This window comes from Danio rerio, chromosome 4, assembly GCF_049306965.1.
Source record: "Danio rerio strain Tuebingen ecotype United States chromosome 4, GRCz12tu, whole genome shotgun sequence".
Lineage (NCBI taxonomy): Eukaryota > Metazoa > Chordata > Actinopteri > Cypriniformes > Danionidae > Danio > Danio rerio.
This window is the reverse complement of record NC_133179.1, coordinates 69,736,934-69,750,379: the sequence shown is the minus strand read 5'-3', so window position 1 is coordinate 69,750,379 and position 13,446 is coordinate 69,736,934. Positions and strand designations below refer to the sequence as shown.

General features: G+C 39.4%; 1 protein-coding gene across 13 annotated transcripts in view; it reads left to right on the top strand.

Moving 5' to 3' along the window:
- The first annotated feature begins 260 nt into the window (after positions 1 to 260).
- The window catches only part of LOC100538121 (uncharacterized), a 27,693-nt gene continuing 14,507 nt past the window's right edge, over positions 261 to 13,446 (top strand). For 5 of the 13 annotated variants that reach the window (XM_073948616.1, XM_073948617.1, XM_073948615.1 and 2 more), the window contains exons 1-2: positions 4,256 to 4,296; positions 8,469 to 8,712. In XM_073948616.1, the coding sequence (XP_073804717.1) occupies positions 8,628 to 8,712 (85 nt within the window). In that variant the 5' untranslated portion in view covers positions 4,256 to 4,296; positions 8,469 to 8,627. Of the gene's footprint in view, positions 352 to 699; positions 863 to 4,095; positions 4,301 to 8,468; positions 8,713 to 13,446 lie in introns of those variants that run through there. The other 8 variants (XM_073948619.1, XM_073948606.1, XM_073948604.1 and 5 more) reach the window with 5 other exon arrangements.

Below are 13,446 nucleotides of genomic sequence, written 5' to 3'. Positions count from 1 at the left end.
AGTGAACTCAAGTGCAGAACACAAAGTGTTTATTAAGGAGAAAGTCTTTGCAAAGGAACAAAAAACCCAATCGGGTGAGTGCCGGGGGAGTGCCGTGGAAAAACAGTCCAGAAACAACGGGAGACTCGTTCACTGGCAGCCCTGGACACAAATATGGGGTGAGTAACAGACCGTTATACACACACACCAACGACAACAGACTGACAAACATGAAGGGAAATGCCGTGCTATAAATAGGAACAAAGGGATGAGAAACAGGTGGAGCGAATCACTCCGATGACCTGTGAATACTAGAAAAGCAGGTGACTGAAGGTAATCTGTAACATTGAACTGGAGAGAGTGAGAACTAAGGTACGGTGACAAGGAGCAGCTTAATTCATTACATGTTTTGGTTAACTAATTCTTTAAACACAACTCTCTTGAGCTCTAAAAGGAAAAAAACACATAAGAAACTTGCTGTTAATTTTAGCAGAGACGCAACTGCCAGTCATTTATTAGTTCGGGAAGATGTAGCCTAATAAAAATGTTTTAATAAAAACAAATAGTTCACTGCACAGTCCCACAGTAGGCTACAATATAAATAATATTTTAATTTATTTATTAATATTATCATTAATATTATTACAATTAAGCTAAAATTGACAAAACGCAGAACTCTTTGAATGTTTGCTTTCATTTTGCTAAAAAGCGCACTTTTACAGTTGTGTAGAGAAACATCCCATTATGCAGCAGCAGTCAAGGTATAACACTTAATAAATGCCTTTTGCGTTTATTAAGTCAAGTTTGCAGTGTTATAAATGGAATAGGTATAGTGCTTAAGTGGATTTACCGCGGATCAACCGAGAAACCTCTCGTGCTGCAGGTAGGCAGAATGATAATCTTTTAAAAATATGTAATTTCGGCTATACTGCTATTTGCTCATGCAAAATTAAACAACACAAAATATGTTGTAGATCTATTTTAAGAGCTAAAATACAGCATATCGAGTTTGTTTTGACTTGTAGCCCTAAAATGAAAATAACCTGAAAACAAGCTATTAAAAAAGGCTTAATAAATAAAATAAATAATAAATAAAATGACGGGTAGGCCTAGTAACCTAATGGTTTATGATGGTTTACAATATATCACGAAAAAAAGCACACTTATGATAGCCTAAGATAAATCTTTGTTTTTACATTTAAAACGATGAATAAAAAAGTTACATAGCATATTGAGTTGCGTGTTATCCGTGCCAAAATTTAACCAATTTTCACGGTAATTACATGTGAATTTTGGTATCTTTTTTATGTAACCCATCAGATAATGATGAGTGAATAATAGCCACAAAACTTAATCAGAACTCTATGACTCATTCAAACAGTTTTTATTATAAAGTACAAAACCAGTTACTCGTTAAAACATTGCATAAATGGGGCAATTTCAATTTAAAAAAGAGAATGCTAAAGTAAGCAACACAAAATAACAAAACATTCAGGGCAAACCTCAGGCCTACAACGGGGCAGGACGAAGTGTGAGAAGATGCAACAGATGAGAAGCTCTTAACTCCCAGTAGCACAGCAATCACACTACAGCAACCACAGCACTCCAAAAATATACACAAATCACCACAAACCATTAAAGGGTCCCACCACCTCACCAGTGCCAGTCACACCCACGGAGGAGACGAGCGGCTGCCCTTTAACACACAAGAGTAACAAAACAAACCAAAGAAAAAGTTACAATAATATTTGTACACAGCACACAACAAACAGGGCCTTTCACCTAAATCAACAAACAAAAATAGTAACAATAGTCGTGCTAGTCCTTACATAACTGGACCTAACCGAAAGGAATTAAAACCCAACCCAGAGTTTCTTCTTAGAGAACCTTTTGAATGTAATTCACACAAGTAGCATATCAGTTAAAATCTGCCGACTGTGTCACCAGGCCAATCACCATTAACACGGGTGGGATTCTGCTTGATACCCACTTGTTTGTAGCCTCAATGAATGACAACCAAAAGCACGCTATGCTGTTGTGCGTCTATTTATAGCGTGTACTGACACCTATTACGCTACGTTACGCTCTGCTACGGACTTATGGGAAATGTAGTGCCAAGCCCATACGTCGCCCCATCACATTTAGGTATTTTATTGGCTACACTAATGCATTAAAACGTAACTAAGTAATTGTTTTAAATGACAGTAGATTGTAACCTTTAGGTTTTCCCTAACACTGATGTTGGTTGGGTAATACGTGAAGCAGGATGACTCGGTTAAGCTGATTTGACTATATTAATTTACCGGTTAAACGAATAGTCTGATCGTGGGTCAGCTTGCATGTGTGGCCATAATTTGACGTCTTTACCTAAAACTTTAAACATTCATAGGCCTGTTATTTGAAATAAAACGGAAATAAGGAGAATAACATGTGATTTAAAGCACTCGTTTGGCACTGAAGCTATGATCCGTCTGCATTAATAAGCGGTATGCATTACTATCTTTAATAAAATTCGTAATAGCGAAACTGCATATTGTTATTACTATTAAAACGTAGCCTATATTACTGCCTTGGGTCAGTAACTTAGGCAGTAATGCAAAGTAATAATAAATGTGAATAAATAGCCTAAATGAAAGAAACAAGGCACCAAAATCAGTCACCAGGTCTAGTGCCCCCCTATGCATTTAAAATGCCCCCTCAGTTTTGACTTCCTGGCGCCGGGCCTGGGCATACAGTTGACCGGAAGCGATTAACCCAGGTTACTGGCAAATTCAAAGTCCTATTAGCATACTTCGGCATATACCCTATTGGGTGTGCCTAGGATCCTATTGGTTCACTGGAGTTTTAATAGGTATAGTTTGTAGCACCTGATTAAAATATACACATATATAAATGCAGTGAAATCTCGTTTAAATTTATGTAATTTAAAATAATGTTATAATGACATAAAACTATTTTAAATTATGTATTTCGTATACTGATGTACAACTAAAGGCATGTGTAAAGCTTTTATTTTAGATAGCCTACGACGTGCTACCACTTCTTATGTAAATATATGTAACATATAAATGCATAAAAACATCAAAAAGACATCATTTAATGTTTACAAACGTTTCAATTATTTTAACGATGCGTATCTTTAACTTGTAGTTACCGATAATAATGCTACTAATATGGTTAGTGTTGTTAAAATGTCAAGACTGAGAATAGACTATAAAAAGCACCAAATTTGATTGTAATGTGGAGAAGTACAATAGTTTTTGATCAGGCATTCAATGCAGATGATCCATTGGGGTCCTAAGCGGATTCGATTGCGGTTGCTGCTAGATCGGATTTGGATGCAGTCCGAAGTTAACGAGAATTAATTATATTATTTATTAAATTTCCCATTTATTGTATTTTATTAACGTCTACCCCCACCCCAACCCTAAACCCAACCTTCACAGTAACGTAAAAACAGTCGTTGTATCGAGTATTATTTATGTTATCTATTAAATTACCCAATAAATTATATTTTATAATGCCTATTCCCATCACTGGGAAACATCCACACACACTCGTACAGTACAGACAATTTAGCCTACCCAATTCACCTCTACCACCTGTCTTTGGACTGTGGGGGAAACTGGACCACCCAGAGGAAACCCCCACAAAGGTAGGGAGAACATGCAAACTCCACACAGAAACGCCAACTGAGCCGAGGTTCGAACCAGCAACCCAGCAACCGTCTTGCTGTGAGGCGACAGCACTACCTACTGCGCCACTGCCTCGCTCTAGTTTTATTATTATTAGTTATATATTATTGTTAGTTATATTTTATTATATCCTTTTATCTAATCCTGTATTATATAAAACAATTATTAGAGTCCTGTATCCTATACGGTTATAATTAAACTCATACCCCAGTAGGTATCCTATATCTTTATCTTCCTTTTCTTTCTCCTTAAGATATTCGATTAGATCCTTTCTGTCTTCTCTATATTTGAAACATTCATATATTACATGCTCGATTGTTTCTTTTACATCACAAAATTCACATAATCCATTGTCATGTACACCGATTAAAAACAAGGAATCATTCAGTCCGGTATGCCCCAGTCTCAGTCTGGTATTATCACTTCTTCCTTCCTATTCTTTCCATGAGTAACCATTTTATTGTCTACATTCTTTTTGATTTTATATAGATCTCTTCCTCTCAAATCTGTATTCCATACTCCTTGCCGATGTCTGACAAATCTCTGTATGGGACTTTTATTTTGGCGTGTGTTGTGACGTCACAAGGCTGCGCCCGCTCCCGTGTTTGCGATCCTGAAGCAGGTTTGTGCTTTACGCTTTTTTTAAATCTAAATAAACCTTCAGTTTCCTTTTACGACATCATTAAATATTTGTGAACAACATTAACAACGATGTAGCGAAGCAATGTTTGATATTAATATGGAAAATTATCGTTTATGTGCCATTTAAAAAGCAAGACTAGTGTCTATGTAGCCTGTCGTCAAACTGTTAGTAAACATGGATTCAGTCAATGGCGAGTGGAGATTCTATTCAAATGATACACCTTTTGTTTTAAAAGAAAAGAAGAAAAGTTAAACAATACAAGAAATATTGAGATATAATATATATGAGCAACATGATAGAGGGAACACAAAAATACTAAAGTAATACAAAATACATGGATTACAATATAAATATAATAAAACTAATGAAATTTGTAAAATAAAATAAGTAAATGTACATATAGACTACCCAGTTTTCTAAATGAGGTGATGCACTTTAATCAATGCCCATTTTGCACAGCCAGTGTTTTTCAGCCAATCATAAACTTGGAGTGAAAGCTGTATGAGACTATTTTTTAAATTTCATACGGTTTCTTTCACATCACCGATGTTGTAATGTACTTCATATATAATCAGTTAAATAGACTTAAGCGGCTATTTGGCTGTTAAAGCGTAATAAGACACAAAAACCTGTTTAAACGCAGGCGCCGTCATTAGAAATCCCATTGAAAACACAAAAGAGGTAGTTAGTTTATATTTGCACATTCAGACTTTCCCCTTAATAATATAATTTAAGAAAAGTATTCTTTGCAAACTCTAAATAGCGAAATCATATTAGCAGCCAGTGACTATCAAAGTAGAATTCTGTTGAATTAGAGTTAATGTTGTTTAAAAGTCACACTTGCATGCTAATTCCGATCAAATGCTTAAAGTAACATGGTGAACAATATAGAGACTTCTAAATGAACGAATGTGCGAATACAAAACCAATTTTACCTCTATGAAAACATTGAGGTAAAATTAATTCCCATATTTTAAAGACATGGCACGGTAAAATCTAATTTAATGCAGTGCTTCTTGTTTGGTCTTTACATCATATCTCAGCCTAGCAGTTAAGATCGCTGTTTTTTTTTTGTTTTTGTTTTTTGTTGAAAGAAATTAGATCTTAAACGCTGCGATTTTTAATGGGATGACAATTAGCTGGAAGCCATGGTGCCTGCTGACTGAATTTGAAAGTCTGTGAGCATATACCCCACTAGCAGCTGTTCACTTTGCTTTAATGTGACCAGTGGACATTGATGTTACTGAGGACATTTTGATGAAGGGCCATTTCAAACACTTAACCAATATCGCACATCTATTTGATCTGTTTAGTTTAATCTAATCATCATTAAATGACAGTTAGAATAATTAGCTTCACTTTTAATTTTCTTTTTTAAATATATCTTAAGTGATGTTTAACAGAGCAAGGAACTTTTCACAGTATGTCTGATAATATTTATTCTTCTGGAGAAAGTCTTATTTGTTTTATTTCGGCTAGAATAAAAGCAGTTATTCAATTTTAAACACCGTTTTAAGGTAAATATTATTAGCCTCTTTAAGCTAGATTTTATTTGATAGTCTACAGAACAAACCATCGCTATACAATAACTTATTACCCTAGCTAAGCCTTTAAATGTCACTTTAAGCTTTATAGGAGGGTCTTGATGAATATCTAGTCAAATATTATTTACTGTCATCATGGCAAAGATAAGATAAATCAGTTATTAGAAATGAGTTATTAAAACTATTATGTTTAGAAATGTGTTGAAGAAATCTGCTCTCCGTTAAACGGAAATTGGGGGAAAAAATTAACAGGGGGGGCTACATTATTATTAAATATATATTTTGAATCTAGCTCTCCTCTATACATTAATCTGGAATGGCCATATATGAACATATACACACAATTATTGCTTATGCAATTAAACATTTTGTAATTATTAATATGAAGTGACTTTAAAACTCAATTTGTAGTAGCATCGGCAGTGAAGCTAACTGATAATTCAAAAGCTTTACTCTTAGCCTGATGTTCAAAGGTTACCTTTACTTTAGCCTGCTAAATTCAGCTGCAGTTTGATAACATGGTGTCTTAAAGTATTAAAAATTGATCAATTAATTTAGAGAAATTTTTGCAAGGAGTTAAATTTTGTATCAGTATGCTAAAGTCTGGCTAAATTTAGTCTTTGAATATTGTGATGCTGTGTAGTTTCTGAAATCAAACAAATCCTGCTAGTTTTGACATCACGCTGTTTTGTTTACTGCAGTAATGCTGCGTTCACACCAGATGCGGAACGTGCGTCAAGCGCGAGTGATTTACATGTTAAGTCAATGCAAACGTGCGAATAGACATCCTGTGGCGCGATACGCGCGAATGGTGCGGCGCGAATGACGCAAATTGCGCGGGGCGAATTGAGCGTTTTGCGCGTTTGACGCGCTTAACGAGCGTTTCGCGCGAATCACTCAATTTCAAAAATCTGAACTTCAGCGTATATTCGCGCCGCGTTAACCAATCAGAAGCTTGCTCTTGTGGGGGCGTGATTGTGACGTAGAACCTGTTGTCAGTGTTCTGAGGGAAATCCTTCAGCCTTCACCGACAACAGTTCATCAAACTGGGCTGGGCTCAGTCAGAAGCACCGCTGAAAGCCTCCGTCATCCAGGTTAAGTTTCTGGAGGAGTTTATGAGCTCACAGAGCTGGATGCACCTCTGAAAGGATGTAGTGGACTCAGACACGACCCTAAACGTATCGACGCTGTTTTTCAGTCTTCATAAAGCACATTAACACTGTAATTTTCTTCATAAAATCCATGTTGGCCATTTAGCTATGAAGCTAGAGTTACGGGGCAGACAGAAGCCCTGCCCATCACGCGAATCTGCGTCTGTTCTTAAGTGAATTTGACACGTGAGTGAAGCGGGGTTTGACGCGCGAATGAAGCGAGTAAACTCAAATGTTCACGCGGCTATTTACGCACGAATAGCGCAATTTATCCGCGCGTTCCGCGTCTGGTGTGAACACAGCATAACACTGTTATTCCTGGTGCTGTAATGCTGCGTTCACACCAGACGCGACACGCGCGTCAAGCGCGAGTGATTTACATGTTAAGTCAATGCAAACGCGCAAATAGACATCCTGCGGCGCGATAAGCGCGAATGGCGCGGTGCGAATGACAAGAATTGAGCAAATGGCACGTGCCGAATTGAGCGTTTTGTGCATTTGACGCGCTTAACAAGCGTTTCACGCAAATCTCTCGAGTTCGAAAATCTGAACTTCAGTGGACATTTGCGCCGCGTTAACCAATCAGAAGCTTGCTCTTGTGGGGGCGGGATTGTGACGTAGAACCTGTTGATGGTGTCCCAGTGGAAATCCTCCAGTCATCAAACTGGGCTTGGCTCAGTCAGAAGCACCACTGAAAGCCTCCGTGATCCAGGTTCAGTTTCTGGAGGAGGTTATGAGCTCACAGAGCTGGATGCACCTCTGAAAGAATGTAGTGGACTCAGACACGACCCTAAACGTATGGACGCTGTTTTTCAGTCTTCATAAAGCACATAAACACTGTTATTTTCTTCATAAAATCCATGTTAGCCATTTAGCTATGAAGCTAGAGTCACCGGGCAGACAGAAGCCCTGCCCATCACGGGAAACCGCGTCTGTTTTGAAGTGAATTTGCGAATGAAGCGGGGTTTGACACGCGAATGAAGCGAGTAAACTCCATTGTTCACGCGGCTATTTATGCGTGAATATCGCGATTTATCCGCGTGTACCGCGTCTGGTGTGAACACAGCATAAAGGTGGATGAACATGTTTATTCAGCATATAAATGCAGTTTTAGTTAAGGATTAGTTCCCTACTATCATTATTTAGCAAATATACTGCAGGTTAAAATGTCGGCAATGATACTGGTTGAAACCTGAACTGCTGATGAGGTCTGTTTGCAGAGAGTCTTAAAGGTTACTGAGTTTCTGTATATACCCTGCATAATCGCAGCTTAATCCCTTGTATAAACTATATTTTCCTCCAAAATAATTCTTACTTGGAATAAAAAACTTATGATAGCTTAAGTTGTGATAACCTTCCTGAGACCAACACATGACTAAACATGAACGTACCTGGCTAAAAACCAAACTTGTTTTGTGCAACAGGCCTGTGATTGTGTCTGTTGTCTGTTCCTCAGGCTGACTCCCTCAGCAGTGCACTGAATAGTGAACTAGAGAGCTGACCGAGTGTGGATTTCTTTTATTTCTGTTCATTGTTCTCATTTTGAACAGGACAAAGTGTCCAAACACAGAGAGAAACTCCTGCTGAAGCGACTGATCTCCACACTGTTATAAAGATGGCGTTTATTAAAGAGGAGAGTGAAGATCTGAAGATTGAAGACACATTCACAGTCAAACAGGAGGATCCAGAGGAGCAAACAGGTTGGTTTTCATTCACAAAGATCAACTCATTTGAATAAATGTCCGCGTTTACTATGTTAATTCCTAAATTCCTGACCATTTTACTTCAAATAACTCTACCTGGGTCTTACAGATTGTTGTTGTATTCTGGCATTCGGATGAAATCCATTAGTGGAGGTTCATAGTGTGCTCACTAATGAGGACAAAGCAACAGTAGAGTATGAAAATATTTGCAGATGCTTTATCAAACCCTTCAGCAAATTCATTCATTCATTTTCCTTCGGCTTAGTTCCTTATTTCTCAGGGGTCTCCACAGCGGATTGAACCGCCAACTATTCCCGCATATGTTTTACACAGCGGATACCTTTCCAGTTACAACCCAGTACACTCTTTCATTTAGAGACACACTCATACACTACAGCCAATTTAGTTCTTTCAATTCATCTATAGCGCATGTGTTTGGACTGTGGGGGAAACCGGAGGACCCAGAGGAAACCCACACCAACACGGTAGAGAACATGCAAACTCCACAAAGAAATGACAAGGACTCAAACCAGGGATCTTCTTGCTGTGAGGCAACAGTGCTAACCACTGAGCCACCTGTTTAGTAAATCCATATCTCAATTCAGTATCACAGTCGTAAAGATTAGGGATGTGCATGTCTAGTTGAGTAAACCGTACAGCCTCTACTAGTTCACACTGTAAAGCAATAGAATACAGGAGATACAATTATCCAGATCACCATCGTTTTAATGTTACATTTAACACAACATGTTACATATCTTATATAAGCATATGCTGGATAAGTCGGCGGTTCATTTCGTTGTGGTGACCCCTGATGAATAAAGGTGTAATGATTGATCTGCCAGAGAGGGATCCATATGCAGTACGTTTATTAAACAACTGATAGACAAGAGCACTGGCTAAAGATGTAATACTCGAGTGCATTGGAAGTGTAAACGGGGTCGAAGGCAGGCAGTGGTGTTCAGCATCAGAGTACAGGCAGAGATCGGGGCTGACAGCAGAGAATCAGATTCAAATAGCAGCTAAAGGTCTGGGCAGGCAGCGAGAGAAGACAAGGACGATGAACAGTCTAAGATGTCAACAAGAGAACAATCAGAAGGCAAGTAATATCGCTCAGAAATGTATGCAGGGCAAAACAAGACTTCGCAATGAGAGGTGAGTGAGAGCGATATGTGCGAGTGTGGATTGCGATCAGGTGCAGGGAAATAGGGTATATGCCGAACGTCACGTGACCAAACCGGATCCCTGGGTAGAATACTTCCGCTCATCGCCAGTTCTTATGCGCCATTGATTTGTTATTGAAAGTAGTTAGTTGTAAGTAGTGTTTATACGTCATATTATTGGGTATATGTGCAACTTTCGCGTTCTAGTCAACCTGGGTAGAACACTTTTTCACTCTCCGCTAATATGGTTTGGTATCATAGTCGTGACACTGAAGCAGTGTTTTGACATCTAGGCTTTCCTCCTCCGTTTCTTCAACAACCGGCGTGGTGTTCTCTCCCATACGCTTGGCCTGGCTACCGGTAGTCGTTCCAGGCAAACAGAACAGGCACAGCTCCCTTCTTTAAGTGTCGTCGACCGCCTTGACAGACATCAGCGGGGACAAAATGTCTACTACAGACTGCTGTGTTCCTACTTATAACTAAATTGTCACGTCTGACATTGTGAATCCACATTTTTCTTAAAGGTTCAAACCTGTGGAAACTTACGGTGGAATTGAACTCCCCAGACATCGCGCATTGAAGTACACAACAGAAATCACTGTTGGGATTGCTCCTTCTCTGGTATTTTAGCGCCTTTGATAAAGGCATCTTGCTTGAATATTTAAAATATAAAATTATATAACGTATAAACACGACTTACTACTTTCAATAACAAACCGATGGCGCATATGAAATGCGATGAGCGGGAGTATTCTACCCAGGGATCCGGTTTGGTCACGTGGCGTTCGGCATATACCCTTTCAGCGCCAGATATAGGGACTTCTGGGTGATGGAGTTCTTAGAAAGCCAGTGATAGTGACCCTCTGCTGGTCAGTGAGGGGAATGGCTGGGCTAAAGGGACTAAGCCAAAGGAAAATGAATGAATTTATCATGAAAAAAAATTAAAAATAATAAATGTAATCAATTGTTTTTTTAAATAGTATCTGAGGGTAACTACATTTTGTACCACTGACTGTTTTATTCTGAAAGAGAACCAAGCAATTTTTATTACTAGAAAAACGTCTTTAAATCGTGGTGAAGGTTATGTGACAGAACTGCTGTTGGTCCTTCGGTATCACTGGCAAAACATTATAACTTTAACTTCGTCCACTCGCCTGAGAAGACTCTTTCCTTGCTTATTTATTTAAAAAGGGAGTTACTCTTATTATGAAGTAGATGGATAGTTTAGACATTTTATTAAGCTTTAGTAAGCTGGTAGCAAGATCTTTTACCAGTAAAGTGACCATTTTTTGAGGCAAAACTAACAAAATACGACGTGATTATAAAATGATTTGATGACTAGTCTAACACATAACAAACAAACATACGATAGACAAACACAGGACAGCGAGGAAATAAAAGAGTTTTGATAAAGTATGGCCAATTTTACTCAGCCCCACAGGAATAATGAGACCCACCAAGTATTGATAAACACCTTACGCACACGGGGCTTCAGCAATAACGCTTGACTGAAGGCGTGTCTGAAGTTGGGGCTGAAACGATCATCATAGAAGCGTCAGCCAATAAAATTCAGTCAGCAATAGGCCACTGTCTAGCTGGTGTATTTGCATACAGCGATCTGATTGGCTGACGCTTCCGTCGCCGCTTGAAAAGTTGAGCTAGTCCCAACTTCTGCATTAAGCAACGCCTCTGAAGCAGCGCTGACGGATCCACAATGCAGTTTGGCAATGCCTGACATCACCCATTCAAAGTGAATGGGAAGCATTGACGCCCCGTGTGAATGGGGCGTTAAAGGGGCACAGCTTAAAAATACACATAAAGAAATACTTGCATTCCTCTCCCTCATAATGGGCAAGTTTATTCTGATGCTTGAAATATGGAGTCTCTTACGAAGTCCTGTTGTCATTTGAGCGGAGTTTGCAGTGCAAATCGGAGGATACGCGAGGTGCGATCTTTAACTGAGTTAATATTTGCTGGAAAAATAGAAACGTGGACTCAGGCGAGTCAAGCGGGTACAGAAATGGTGTCTTCCCTGGTGGGGTTCTGTCGGAGATTTTCTGTGCATTTTGCTTGCGTGGATCAAACTTTAAAGCTTTGTTTAAGTAACACCTATATTCTACTGACTGACCAATGGCGTGAGGTGAAAAGTCATGCAGGTAACTTTCTTTGTTCCTCTCGCTGGTTTGGGGCTGTCCCAAGACAGACAGGCAAACTTTAAGTCATGGTTTGAAATTGCACTAAGCATACAAGTCCTAAATTAGGGGTGTCCAAACTCGGTCCTGGAGAGTTTAGCTCCAACCCTAATCAAACACACCAGCTAATCAAGCTCTTTCTAGATATACTAGAAACTTCCTAGCATGCGTGTTGAATCAAGTTGGAGCTAAACTCTGTAGGACACTGGCTCTCCAGTACCGAGTTTGGTCACCCCTGTCCTAGATCATGAACTGTAGAATACCAAACATGATAGTTTAAACACTCCTCAAACAGGATCGATGCATTTCTTTATTATATAACACCATAAGTGTTGTATGTGCATATTCCCCCTGGAATGTCTTTTGAAAACCAAGCGGGGTGGATCTGGCCAACGTCTTGGTAGATAAGATCTCCCATAGGAGTCTTTGGCTTTAGATTTCTAGGCTTAGAGGGCCATAAATGTCATGGTGAAGGAAGGGAGTTTTTTAGGGTTGTCACCTTTAATTGGAATAGGATACAGATAGAAAAGTATTCGGAACAGAGAGAGGGGAAGGGTCGACAAAGAACCTCGAGTCGGGAATCAAACTCAGGTCAAGGTGCTATATCTCGGCACTAGGGGTGTCACGATTTCGATTTTTAATAGAAATCGATCTAAATTTATGCTCAATTTCGATTATTGAATCAAAAACTAGAATCGTCGATGCTGCCACGCCCCCATGTCACATCAGCTTGGCTTGCCAAGCGGGAAATAAAACAGGCTTGTTGAAGTGCTTGTCAAACTGCAGAAGCAGGAGTCCCGTCGACAGAACTTAAACCCTCTCCTCTTTCAATGAAGTCGCCGGTGTGTAAGCATTTTGGATTTCCAGTGAGTTATGTTGACAACGTTCGTGTTGTCGACAAAAAAAACCCCACAGTTTTGCAAGCTCTGCTATGTACGTATTACGTACGGTTCGTCTGATAGACAACACCGGCATCGCGATCCTCCACCCGCCCCCGTTGCAAATCCGCTCGCGAAAAGTTCACACTCAGGCCCTGTTTACACTGTCTTTGTTTTTAAATGGCATTTTAGAACGACAACGATTTGACATCCACAGTGGCGTGTAGCATTTCTGAGCAGCCCTCCTTCCTCTCTACCTCTGAAAATGCACATCACGTGACCACACAGACGCACACACAGCCATGCGCTCGAGACAGCAGGTCCAGGCAGTCAGAGGACTGCTTCAATCTTTCACTCACTTGTACTTAGTCATTTTAGCGAACACCTCAGATACTGTTGGCTGGTTCCTGTTGGTTGTGCGTCTTTTTTACCGACGCCATTATAACGACACAGATCACTGCCTATTCACGAGTCCCGCAGAAAAAAGTGACTGACAGG